The 13,665-nt window shown below is 38.6% G+C and overlaps 1 protein-coding gene across 4 annotated transcripts in view; it reads right to left on the bottom strand.

Moving 5' to 3' along the window:
* The window catches only part of enpp6 (ectonucleotide pyrophosphatase/phosphodiesterase 6), a 68,563-nt gene extending 57,281 nt beyond the window's left edge, over positions 1 to 11,282 (bottom strand). Inside the window, exons 1-3 of one of the 4 annotated variants that reach the window (XM_088344176.1) lie at positions 10,911 to 11,053; positions 5,407 to 5,518; positions 1,950 to 2,033 (exon numbers count right to left, since the gene is read on the bottom strand). Coding sequence is in view for 1 of the 4 variants with exons in the window: in XM_088344175.1 (XP_088200301.1) it covers positions 10,911 to 11,142 (232 nt within the window). In the remaining 3 variants the exon portion in view is untranslated. Of the gene's footprint in view, positions 1 to 1,949; positions 2,034 to 5,406; positions 5,519 to 10,910 lie in introns of all 4 variants that reach the window. The other 3 variants (XM_088344178.1, XM_088344179.1, XM_088344175.1) reach the window with 3 other exon arrangements.
* Between the last annotated feature and the right edge of the window lie 2,383 nt (positions 11,283 to 13,665).

Genomic DNA, 13,665 nt, shown 5'->3' with positions numbered 1-13,665 from the left:
CTTTGGAATAATTTGCAAAATGAGATCAAACAATGTCCAACTATCCATCTGTTCAAATTTAAATACAAAAAAGCATTACTGGCGAAATACAGGGATGAAGAAAATGGGATATGAGGGAGATTGGAAATACTGCATTTCAAACTATAGTTAACTTGTCGTTACTGTTGCTACTATTATTATATCAGAACTGTTATTATAAGTATTGTGTTTATTTTTATTGTTATTATCACTGGTTCCGCAGTGACATTATGCGCATTATGACGTTGAGGGATGGTATTGCGAAGATTAGTGTATAAAATATGTGATTATTGTAACTATTATAATTATTGATATCTGACCCATGTAATAAGTATATCCATGAGATGTTGTTGTATTGGACACAAGAGGAGCTATCTATAAAATGTATTTAATAAGGAAGATAAAGGGGTAGGAAAAATAAGCATCTGCTTCTGACTACCCCTTTTCGAACATGTTATGTGACATTATTCTGTTGTTGACTCATTGTTTTTGTCCTGTTTTTATTTTTATGTTCGAAATAAAAGTTTTCATTCATTCATCGTACATTCACTGGGTAAAACAATAGTATTGTCAGGCTATTAATATCTTTGTTGAGTAATTTTCATAAGTAATTTTAATTTGTTTATCTCCAATATGAAATTGAGTTGGTAGTAGTAGGTGTAAACTGATTGTTTAACACGGTTGTAGTTTGATTTGTCAATTATTGCTGATAGTGTTTAGACTGAACCAAAAATTATTTTTAACTATATAAAATAAATACTTGCAAAAAATCTTGGTCTGAGTAAATAAATGTAATTTCCCTAAAAACAATCAACATAGATTTAGAGCGTTTTGGAAAAGAGCTCTTCATTTACATTTTTACATTAGTGCTACTTTAGACACTATTTTGTAATAAAGTGGAAATGAAGCTCAGCATAATAATTCATTAGAGTATATTTACTCTATGTGTTTCGCTTTCTCTTTTCAGAGGAAGCATCCAGGCGGTCTTCTAGAGAGCACCTTTAGTCCATCTGATACTGGGGAAGATGAACTGGCATGTGACTCAGGTGTTTTTTTTCTCAATTGCATTTATATATTTTTGTTGCGTTGAGTTGATAACTAAAAGTGTTCAAAGACTTTACTCTTGACACTCCACTGCATTGTCCACAGTTATAAAAAAACAAGACAAATAAAATGTGATGTAAAAGTCTTTCATTGGTTATTTATTACTAAAGTAGAGCGGTGACAACCCTATTCACCTTCACGTGGCATAGTCACCTGACATGGGCGTTTTGAGACGCTTGTGCTCTGAGAAGAATCCTTTAAAAGAGGATTCAAGATGGCGGCGCACATGGATGCTGCGGCTTATTGCTCTCTAGCTAATCTGCTATCTATCACCGTTCTCCTGTCTTTTTTGCTTTCTTTTCTGGACACATGCAAGGCCAATAACACTTATAGTTGGGAGGAACTTATTAAAACGGGTGTGAGTCTGAAGTTCGACTCTACGGGCACTTTTTATTCCACCTATGATATCCCGAACCAGATACGAAGAGACCCAGGATCTCGGTGGTCGGCCACCCCACCTCCAAAGCGACGAAGGTGCCGTAAAGACAGAAAGCAGAAGCGGGGTTGTTGTGCGGGGAAGTGTGTGAAGTGTGCGAAGCCGAAGGAGCAATAGGGACACAAAGATGTGTCTAGTTCAACCATTATTTCTTCATCGATCTTGCGGCTCAACCGACGCCTGAAATTCAACGCACCCGAACGGCGACATCTTGTGGCGATCTCTACAAAAACTTCAGCTAAGTTAAATGATTCAGCAAAGCTAAAATTTGGTCTGTTAAATATTAGATCGCTTGCTCCTAAAGCTTTACTTGGTGATAATATTTTTCGTGATTACAAACTTAACTTGATTGGTCTATGTGAAACTTGGTTGAGACCGGATGAGTTTTTACCTTAAAATGAGGCTTCTGCTCAAGACAACGTGAGGAGCCATGTAGCACGCACGTTGAAGAAGGGTGGCGGTGTCGCGCTAATTTCTGGAAAAAAAACGCTCAAATTTACTCCTCGTACCTCTAATAATAACAAGGCGTTCGAGGCTCTTGTTATAAGGTCCTCTCTATTGTCAATTTACGTAGTAACTATTGATCACGCACCAGGGCCATACTAAGCTTTCTTAGATGAATTCGCTGAACTTTTGTCTGACCTAGTAATTTATGCAGACAAAATAATAATAATGGGGGACTTTAACATTCATATGAACTCCCCACTAAGTTCACTTACTGTTGCGTTTCGGTCTCTAATTGATACATTTGGTTTTAATCAACTGGTTGATTTGCCAACTCATAAAGATGGAAACACGCTAGATTTGGTTCTGACTCGAGGAGTTTCAACCTCAAACATGACGGTGTTACCGTGTACTACCGTTATTTCTGATCTCTATTTAGTTACATTCGAGGTGCTAGCTAAATGTAGTACTAAAAAAACTGAAGGATTCAGCGGACGCAATCTAAGCACTGGCACAGTTTCTGAGCTCTCTGATCTTCTTTCAGGAGCAGTTGCGTCCTTTCCTTCATACAAAGGCTCTATCGACTCACTCATGAATGTGTTTAATGCTACCCTGGCTAGTGTACTGGATTCAGTAGCGCCCATACTGCTTAAATCACGAACTAAAAGACGCACGCCTTGGTTTACTGATGAAACTAGATCCCTTAAACAAGAATGCAGGAAATCTGAAAGAAAATGGCGCGCTACCAAGCTTGAGGTTTTCCATCAGACCTTCTGTGACAGCTTGTTAAAGTATAAAGCGGCCCTTGCCTCTGCAAAATCAGCCTACCTTTCGAAGGTGATTGCGTCACAAAAGAACAACCCCAAAATCCTTTTCGACAGTGTAGCATCACTACAAGGCAACATATTATCCCAGATAGTTCTACCCATTCAGCCCATGACTTTGTGGTCTTCTTTAATAAGAAGATTCAATGCATACAGGAAGAAATTCCTAAAGACAGTATTAATACAACACATACTAAAGGGCTGAAATCTATAGATGCACGCCATGGTGGCTGTCCAGGGAATTTGTCCCGATTTAGTGAACTGTCACTCGATAATCTTAAACAGGTGGTGAATACGGCCAAACCTATGACTTGCCTGATCTACCCGCTTCCAAGTTCGCTTATTAAAGGTCTTTTTGGGGTCCTTGGACCTTCAGTTCTAAATATTATAAACATATCACTCTCCTCAGGTGTAGTTCCAGCGGCTTTTAAGTCCGCTGTTATTAAACCTACACAGAAACGACCCAACCTTGATCCAGAAAGCTTATGTAATTATAGACCTGTGTCAAACCTACCGTTTCTTTCTAAAGTATTTGAAAAAGTAGTGGCACAGCAGCTGAATGATTTCATATCCGAAAACAATCATTTTGAGTCAATGCAATCAGGATTCAGGGCTAAACCCTCTACTGAGACAGCTCTGATTAAGGTAACCAATGATCTCCTACTGGCAATGGACTCTGGCGCTTCATCACTTTTGCTGCTGCTGGACCTTAGTGCTGCTTTTTACACAGTGGACCATAATATCTTACTAGAACGGATGGAAAAATTGATTGGTCTTTCAGGAACCGTCCTCTCATGGTTCAGATCCTACCTCTCAGATAGGACACACTGTGTTAAATATGGCGAAATGACATCTGAGCCCTTTAGTGTTACCTGTGGTGTTCCGCAGGGTTCAGTGCTTGGCCCCCTTCTTTTCAGCATTTACATGCTTTCATTAGGTGATATTATTCGCAAGTATAATATCAGTTTCCACTGCTACGCAGGTGACACTCAATTATATCTTCCGTTGGAGGAATCTGCTACACTAAATTGTGGAAATTTAGAGGCCTGCCTCACTGAGATAAAAGAGTGGATGTCACTCAATTTCTTGCGTCTTAACTCTGAAAAGACTGAAATGTTAGTTATTGGTCCATTTAAATGCCGCGACTTATTCTCTAAAACTGCTGTGAACATCGAGAAATGTCATATCACACAGAGTGACGCACTTAAAAATTTAGGTGTCACATTTGACCCCGATCTGTCCTTTATAACACATGTGAAGAAAATTACTAGAACCGCTTTCTTACATCTTCGTAACATTGCTAAAATTCGTCCTATACTGTCTCAGTCGGATGCGGAGATTATAATTCAAGCCGATCTTGGAAGCAGATCTAGGAGAAAGCTCAGGTTGGACGTACCTCCGATGGAAGGGCTATCGAAAACCTAATCTCTGACTGAGTCTGTTCTTATCTTAACCTTAATAAAATCTCAAGTTTTAACCTTGACATAGGCTTCAAGGACAAAAAAATGCATAGATAAAGTGATACTCATTTTTAAGCAATTAAATAGAAGAATAGAATGAGAACAATTCATGGGTTTTATAAAGCGAATGAGCAAAAATTGGGCATTTTATTTTATTTTATTGGCTTTCCATTTTGCTATTTAGTTGGCTTTTTACTCTTTTCTAGCTAACTAGCTCCACTTAGTTTTTTACCTGTTTACCTTTGTAACTAACTCTACAGTTACTGTACCCTTTTAGCTATTTAGCAAGCCATTTAGCTAAGTTGCTATTTTAGAGATTACTATCAAACTTGAAAAAGGTTGGACCACCCTGGTGTATTTAGACACTTGATTGTTTGAAAAGAAGAAAGAAACTCCATGCATCAGCAGATCAACAATAGACAAGGATTCACTGCTTGTTTGCTAATGGCCTGAATAGATTGTTGTCTTAGAGCTCACTACTGTGGGAAACTGTCGCATGCACACGTTTTCACTGTGGATGATGCAAGAGTTTGAACAGCAACAAATTCCACCTCATAGTTCAGCAAAATCTTACATTAATTTTGTATAATGATCCTCACAATTCCTCATGTGTGAACAGTAACTGGTCCCAGTTTTATTTTTCCAACCATGGACTGGTCGCTAGACAACTCATACACATGAGGCACTGCGATGAGACTTTCATAAGGTGGAACTACATTTGTCAATTTAATCTTAGCTCCAAAGTTCCAGAAGTGTTACAGGATCTTAGAACATATGGTATTTATTCTGGGACCTAACAGATATGTGTCTGCAGGAATGAGATGTTTTTAGCACCGTGGGGGACAGAACTTACTGCATGTTCAGTAATAACTGCCACATCAGCAATCTGTATAATTGGTCTAAAACAGGGGTATCAAACTCAATTGACTTGAAGGGCTGCTGCCGCAAGGGTCTAAATTTGCGACACACAATAAGAAAGGCGTGTCGAATCTTTTCAGAAAGCTGGCCAGATCAAATTGTTGTCGAATATGTTGGGGCATGTTATCATAACTCTAATGATATTGCTTCAACATCAACAAAGAATTTTGGACACGACCCCCTCTTTTCCGCAATCTCTTACCTTATTTGCTGATCCTTCACTCATCTGTTTCCTGCACCACTTATACTCACTAGGGTTGAGGGGGGGTGCTGGAGCGCAACCCAGCTGTCTTCAGGCAGTGGGCAAGGGACACCTGCCAGTCACAGGGCACACTGAGACGGACAACAATTTGGAGTTCCTAATTGACCTGGCTGCATGTTTTTGGAATGAAACTAAAGTGCCCAAAGAAAACCCACACAGGCACAAGGAGAACATGCAAACTCAGCACTGGATCTCTGCACCAAAGGGCTGATGCGCTAACCACTCAGGCGCTATGCAGCCTTTCATAGTTGTTAATTGTATTGTTTGTATCCATCCATTCATTCATTATCTGCACCGATTATACTGGCTAGGGTTGCAGGGGTGCTGGAGCCTATCCCAGCTATCTCTGAACAGTGAGCAGGGGACACGCTCGACTGGTTGCCAAGGCACGCGGAGACAGACAACCATTCACATGCTCACTCAGGGACAGTTTGGAGTCACCAGTTAACCTGCCATGCATTTTTGGGTTTTTAAAGCCTACTCAAGAAGGCTGGTAGCTGGATTTGAACAAAGCACACATGAGCGCCAAAAACATGGAAAAATAAACAAAGTTAAAAATAAAATAAAAATTCATCAAGAGTTAATTACAACAGGTTTTAACTGGGGTTCTAGCTTACTTCTAAAATCGCCAAGTACTAAATTTTATGAAAAAATGCACCTGCTCAAAATGTAAAGTTAACTATATAGATTATATTCTACATAACTTTGAATAGCCTAGATATGCAATTTGATGACGAAAAGAAACTTTTTTTGTTGACACTTGCCCTTCCTAGGATTTGAAATAGCAACTCTTCTCTTTGATTCTGACTACAACTATAAAGCAGTAGTTTTTCCAAAAATGTTGATTTTACAGGCTATTGTGCTGAACTTTGGTTGCTTTCAATGCATTTCTTGTGAGTTAAGATCAATAAAGATTAGACTGGTTCGGTGAGGGCAGTAACTATCACGTCTTTAAATTATAACTGCTTCAACTTTTATGCTATGCAATGTCAATGATTAGGATCAAACATATATATTCACTTTAGATCATTTACACCAAAGATCATTGAACAAGAATGTGTCAAAAGACAGACTAACTCTTGGGTTGGGAAGATATGTCCCGCAAGACATATATGGCTCTTTTCATGAGTACATATGGGTAGGCAATAAAATGTCAATTTTGCAAATCCTACCGGCGTTTAGGTAAGCTCAACATTGTATTGGATTCATAGCCGAAACCACTCTAATAATTAGTATTGTTCAGTCCAGTATATAAAGGGCACAGTTTTACCAACAGTTTACAGTCAATGTGTCACATCAACAGACCAAGTTTTTGCTGTACATTACAACCGAATCTTTTATATTCAAGCTCATTAAATAATGTATGTTCACTAATGAGACATTTTATGATAAAAACCTACAAAGCAAACTGTAATTACCCCAAAACCCAAGCAAAGCAAACTTAACAATTGGAGATACAGTACAGTATGTTTACAGACTAACTAGGAAGCAGAAGCCGGATTTCTTCTTTGGGGTAGATGCTGGGTGACCTCTCACAGCCCCACCACACGCAGGTAGCGGCAGAAAGAAGCACTACAGTACTGTGCTGTACTCTGAAAAAGGTGCACAATACAAAATCTAACTTACAGAAATGTTCGGAGATTTTTCGACATTTCCCAAAAACTGTTCGTATCTACCGTTTTTTGTAACTCGATTGTTCGTAAGTTGGGGAGTCAATGTGATTTTCTAGTAAAATATTTTTACTTTATTGGTTGACTCAGTGGCATGTGCGGCACAGTTCATGTCTTAAGAACCTCCTGCGTGGGTTCAAATCCAGCTCCGGACTTCCTGTGCGGAGTTTGTATGTTCTCCCCGTGCTTGCGTGGGTTTCCTCCGGGCACTCCGGTTTCCTCCCACATTCCAAAAACATGCATTTCAGGTGAATTGGCCGGTCCGAATTGTCCCTAGGTGTGAATGAGCGAGTGAGTTGTCTGCCAACCAGTTCAGGGTGTCCCCTGCCCAATGCCCGATGATTGCTGGGATGGGCTCCAGCACCCCTGCGACCCTACTGAGGATAAGTGGTGCAGCTGATGAGATGAGATGAGGTTGACTCAGTGGCAGCACGGCGGTGCAGTGGTCAGCGCGTGTGCAGCACAGTTCTAACATCTCGGGAACCTCCTGTGTGGGTTCAAATCCAGCTACGAGACTTACTGTGCGGAGTTTGTATGTTCTCCCCGTGCTTGCGTGGGTTTCCTCCGGGCACTCCAAAGACATTCCCACATTCCAAAGACATGCATTTCAGGTGGATTGGCCGGTCCAAATTTTCCCTAGGTGTGAATGAGCGAGCAAGTTGTCTGTCCCTGAGTGCCCTGCGATTGGCTGGCAACCAGTTCAGGGTGTCCCCAGCCCACTGCCCGATGATTGCTGGGATGGGCTCCAGCACCCCCGCGACCCTACTGAGGATAAGCGGTGCAGCTAATGAGATGAGAGGTTGACTCAGTCTAGTTAACACTATTTTTAATAATTAACCATAGTAACAACATATTAATCCTATAGTAAAAACATGATAACTTCATATTCTAGCAATTCAAATAAATAAATTCCAGTTCATTGGCTTCACGGACGAAAAAGTATTGATATTGATTATTTATATGCAATCAATTAAAAAAATAGAATGAGAATCTCTTCATGATGTAAACAAATATATTTATTTATCTTTTTAAAAGATTTTTTACCGCCCTTTGCCTTTCATAGCCTAAAAATGCCTGTGTATTGAGATAATAGACGTGACAACTTTGGCTTAAAAAAAAATCTTTAGGCAATAGTGACCGATTCAAATGTAAAATGACACATCGGTTAGCCAATGAAATTTCCAACACATTTTTATGCAATTTTACGAGGCGTACTCAAATCCAAGCCGAGAATAAACGTGCGTAAATGCAACCTGGGATCCATTTTTAAATTTTACAATATTTAGTCTTTCAAATTGGGATCAAATTTTACCTGGGACAAGGCAAGGCTTCATACTATTGTCTCAGATGTTTTCCAGGTAAATTGCCCATGCTACACTCTTTATCAGGCATGAGATTGCGAAACCGAAAATCCAGGTGACAATAAAAACTTTCAATATCTGTGTATTTCAACTCAGATTACTCAATGTTAGTAGCACCTAAAGTGATTGGGACAAAAGCTTCAGAGTCTTACCTTTCAAAAGAGACCAAAATTGTCCATATTCTCCAAATGGTTCAAGAACGACATTCAATTTACTTTGGGTCTTGGAATGGTATTTTCGATGAATTTTACAAGAACGTTAAGGAGCTCCCACAAAAAAACACCACTACACTCAGTACCGCTTGCAACCTCAGACTAATTGACATGTTAACCAGTTGCTAGGGTGCTGGTATTACTCACATGACGTCATAGCTCAGAAAAGAAAAGACTACACAAGCAAAATTAGCTCGGAAAATATTTAGAATATGCCGATGAAATACGTATAGATTTAATGAAAAAACATGTACTCATTCCTAAAATTTGGCATCTTTTAGAATTTGGGAATACATTTAATGAGGGGATTTGCAATGAATAAGGGGAGCACTTGGCAGAGGTTGACAGGTAGAAACCAATTAGCGCAAAGAGCACCCAGTTTGAAATTCTAAGATAACTTCTGTTCTTACGAGGGTAATTATTGGAAGTAGCTAAACAAATCATTTTATTTGAAAATCACAGTGACCCAGCACTGGTAAGCTTTTTTCAGAACAAGTCCGCAGGCACTTAGGTTGTCCTCAGGGGCCGCCACCATGGGCGTATCTAGCCTGTTTTTGGAGGTGCGCAAACAAAGCACCCCAAAAATTATAGGATTTTTACAACCCTCTTTCCTTAATAAAGGAAATACCCCACTGCATTAAAATGTTTCAGTCCATTTGATTCCGAGCAACGCTCTCTTAAAAACATCCCATCAAGAATACAATTTAAGATGTATTCTTAGAATTACGGTATGTATTTTCCCATCAGTTGACCACAGTATCATCACATGGGGCGCTCGTCTTGGAATCAAGAGGTCGCAGATTAGATTCCCGGCTCCTCTCTGTTATATGTCGAAGTGTCCTTGGGCAAGACACTGAATCCCTAATGCCCCCGATAGCAGGGAGTTGCCTTGCATGGCTGACGCTGCTATCGGTTAATTAGTGTGTAAAAGGGAAAAGTGTGAAGCACATTGTAAAGCGCTTTGGGAGGTCTTCATTGATTTGAAGGGCGCTGTCTAAATGCAGAACATTCCATTCCACATTTTAATAGATTAGTTAAAATCCATTTACTATTAAGTCAAGTCATGTTTATTTTTATAGCCCTTAATCACAAGGAGTGATTTAAAAAAAAGTTATGTTTTTTCTGATACTGGACTCATCTTTTAGGCAATAAAACAGCTTGTGTTTGAGAACACAGAGGTACATTATTTATCTATATATTTAACTTTAAAAAAAAAAAATTACACCTTTTTTACAGCCAACTTCAAGCACTTTCAAGGCCAATTTTTAAAATTTCCCAGTACCTTCAAAAGAAGAAATCTAGCGCCGATCAAAAGAAAACGTTTTTTGTTGTCGACTTTGATGACAAAAAATAAAGTCGCCATTTTGCTGGTAGCACATACTTTTTGCTATTTTGAGCTGTTCCTATCTATGATCTACGATCATTTTGTGTCTGACATGAATCCTGCTTCAACAATGCATGCACAGCTTATATAAGTCACATATGATTACAAACACGTAAAGTCTCTATAGGTGTTGGGTAATAATGGAGTTCAATATAGAAGACAAAAAAAAAGTACTGTATGTATAAATAGCAGAAAGAGGAGCCAAGTTCTGATTCATTTTAATGATATTGATTGCTCTGAAGCAGAGTGGAATCAACCTTTTAATCTTGGAGCCTGCTGATCTTTTACTTTTTGTTTTTCTAATTTTAATTTATATTTTTGTGTGTTTTTAGAAGATCTGTGTATAAATTGGTTAAAATAGTTATTTATTTTTTTGCATTTTATCAGTTATTTAAAGCATTGTAGGGTTATTTTTAATTGACTTTTTTTTGCATTTTGTGTCGTTGTTTGACTTTAAGGCTTTCAGTGTGTAAAAAAATCTAAAATTGGTTTGTATTTACAAATTGTTTTTTGTAGATCTGCGAACATTTTAATTTATAAGTCATGTGTTTTTCAAGGATCGCCTGCAAAACATGAAATTTCTAATTACTAAATAATTTTGTGTATAATGTTCTGTTATTATTGATAAAATATAATTTAAAAAAGAAAAATCTAAACAAAACACAAATTAAAATTCAAGCATGTTTAAGGGTTTCAAGCAACCGTGCGAACCCAGTTAATTAAGTAACATTTTGAAAAAAGTAACCGGCGAGACCCCCAAAGCTCTGAACCTAAAATCGCCAACGGACATATTCAATTGCCGATTGGTGCAATTTACCTGTCATTAATGAGTAGTAGTTGGGGTAGGATAAACTGGGAAAGTCGGGTGTCAAAGAATCCACTTTGACTCCTCTGGACACGAGCTCCTTAAATCCAGGGAGAAAATTCAGTTCGTCCATATAATCGTGGCGAAAACCATCGATCAGGAACACGAAAAGAGGATGTGCCGTGGCACACACGTGGCTCGATGCCACCAGCAGCCACACACACAAAAAAGTGGAGGAGGCCATTCCATTAAATGTTTTCTTTCTGTCCCCCTTTCCCAACTTTCAGCTTCGTTACGGATCACAACGCGACCCAAAACACAACTCAAATGACGAGGGTGGGAACTTGTCATGGTACTCGTCTCACTGTCCGCATGAATAGGGAAACCGGAAGTTGGAGATGGCTATCAGAAGTTGGAGTGACAACCATACACCAAAATAAAAGTGCAAGATTTAACAGAAGCACAAAAAGCCATGAACCGGTATTACTGTGCAGTATACGTATAATTAACAGTGTTACCTTCAAGTAATTAGTTATAGTGACTCACTACTTCTTCCAAAAAGTAACCGAGTTAGTAATTTAATTACTTAATTGTAAAAGTAACTAGTTACCAGAGAGAGTAAGTATTTCAGTCACTTAAAAAAAGTTGTTGTATGTCAAATAATTTGTCATTTTCTGAGCAGTATTCCAGTCAGTTGAATAGAGAAGAACAGACACACCAGCAACAAATTTATCCTACACATAAAGTGCAACAGAAACAAACAACGAAAAAATGTATAAAACTAACAATCAGCATGTATATAAACACGCACAAAACATATGTAAAATTCCATGAAAAGATATGTAAAATCATAGGTAAACACACACAAAAACTTATGTGAACACACTCAAAGACGCACATAAACACATTAAGCACATATAAATACTCTACACACAAAAACATGCGTAAATACACAAATGTACAAAAACACATAAAATTAACATAAAAACACACAAAAACATACGTAAACTCGCACAAAAACGTACGTAAACACACACTAAAACGTACATGAAGACACAAAAATGTACGTTAACACATCCCAAAAAGTCTGTAAATACACAAAATGTACTTAAACACATTAAACGTGCGTGAATACACACAGGAACGTATGTAATGCACACAAAAACATACAAAACATAGATAAACACATAAGTTAAGTGAACACACACTAAAACGTAGGTAAAAACAAAAAGGTATGTAAACAAGTAAAACATAAATAAATACAAACAGAAAGGTATGTGACGCACACACAAAAACGTACGAAAAAACACACAAAAAAGTATGTACGCGCATTAAAACGTACGCAAACACACACTGAAACATATGTTAACACCCACTCAAACGTATTCAAACACACAAAATGTACATAAACACTTAAAACGTATGCAAATAGAAACTAAAACGTACGTAAACACACAAAAACACCAAAAATGTACATAAATGCATAAAACGTACGTGAATACAAACCAAAACATGCGTAAACACACACAACACTTACGTAACCACACAAAAACGTACGTAAACATATATAACGTATGTGAATACACGCAGAACAGATGTAAACACATAAAATGTACTTGAATACATACAAAAACGTATATAAACACTGACACGTAAACATACGCAAACACCCACTAAAAAGTATGTGAACACAAAACAAAATGTATGGAAAAACACACAATGTACGTTAACACATGAAACGTACATACACACAGAAACAAATATAATGTCACGAGGTGGAACGGACCAGAACGGAGGCAGGAAGGGAGAACTCAATTGCGTTGATGATCAAAACTTTTATTTACCAAAATAAAAGTAGTCCAAAACTTAGGGACTAGACAGAACAAACAGGCTTTAACAAAAAACGTGCAAACACAGGTTTCTTCCGAATCAAACAAAACAGGACAGAGCAAAACAGAACGGGAAATGCAGACAGAAAATGCAAAACAGAAAATGCAATGAGCCAGCAGCCGCAAAACCCACAAGCCACCCTTAAGTAGCACACACGCAATTAGCTGATCTGCTTCAGCTGGTGCCCAGGGGGCGGGGCCAGCCGGTCGCCACGGCGACCATGCTGCCCATGACATATAAGCACTCACACAAAAACATACATAAAAACAAACAAAAACTTAGGTAAACATGCGCAAAATGGTACTCAATGGCCACATTTGACCACCTGCAACGGCGATGTAAAGTTAGATGACTCTGTAACTGGAAAAAAATAGCACCGTTATGTTACCGCAGTATTTATAACGGCATTATTTCCAACGGCATTATTCCCAACACTTGTCATGGTCGCCTTGGCGACCGGTCTGCCCCGCCCCCTGGGCACCAGCTGAAGCAGTTCAACTAATTGCGTGTCTGCTATTTAAGGCTGGATTGTGGGTTTTGCGGGTGCTGGCTCATTATATACACATTGTCCGTTCTGTTATGTCTTGTCCTGTTTAGTTGAGTTGGAAGAAACCTGTGTTTGCACGTTTTTGTTAAAGCCTGTTTGTTCTGTCTTGTCCCTGAGTTTTGGACAACTTTTATTTTGGTAAATAAAAGTTTTTGATCGTCACGCAATTGAGTTCTCCCTTCCTGCCTCCTGCCTCCGTTCTGGTCCGGTCACCTCACCCATCTCGTGACAACACTGTCAGGAAGTAATACAGGTTTTTGATTATGGTTGGTAATGTTGCTGTTATTTTGATTGTTATTATATTTTTAACCAGTTTTTTAAAGTCTTCCC

This window comes from Urocampus carinirostris, chromosome 9 (assembly GCF_059441175.1).
Source record: "Urocampus carinirostris isolate Australia breed hairy pipefish chromosome 9, RoL_Ucar_1.0, whole genome shotgun sequence".
NCBI lineage: Eukaryota > Metazoa > Chordata > Actinopteri > Syngnathiformes > Syngnathidae > Urocampus > Urocampus carinirostris.
Note: the sequence above shows the minus strand (reverse complement) of the source record. Positions and strands in the feature narration are given on the sequence as shown.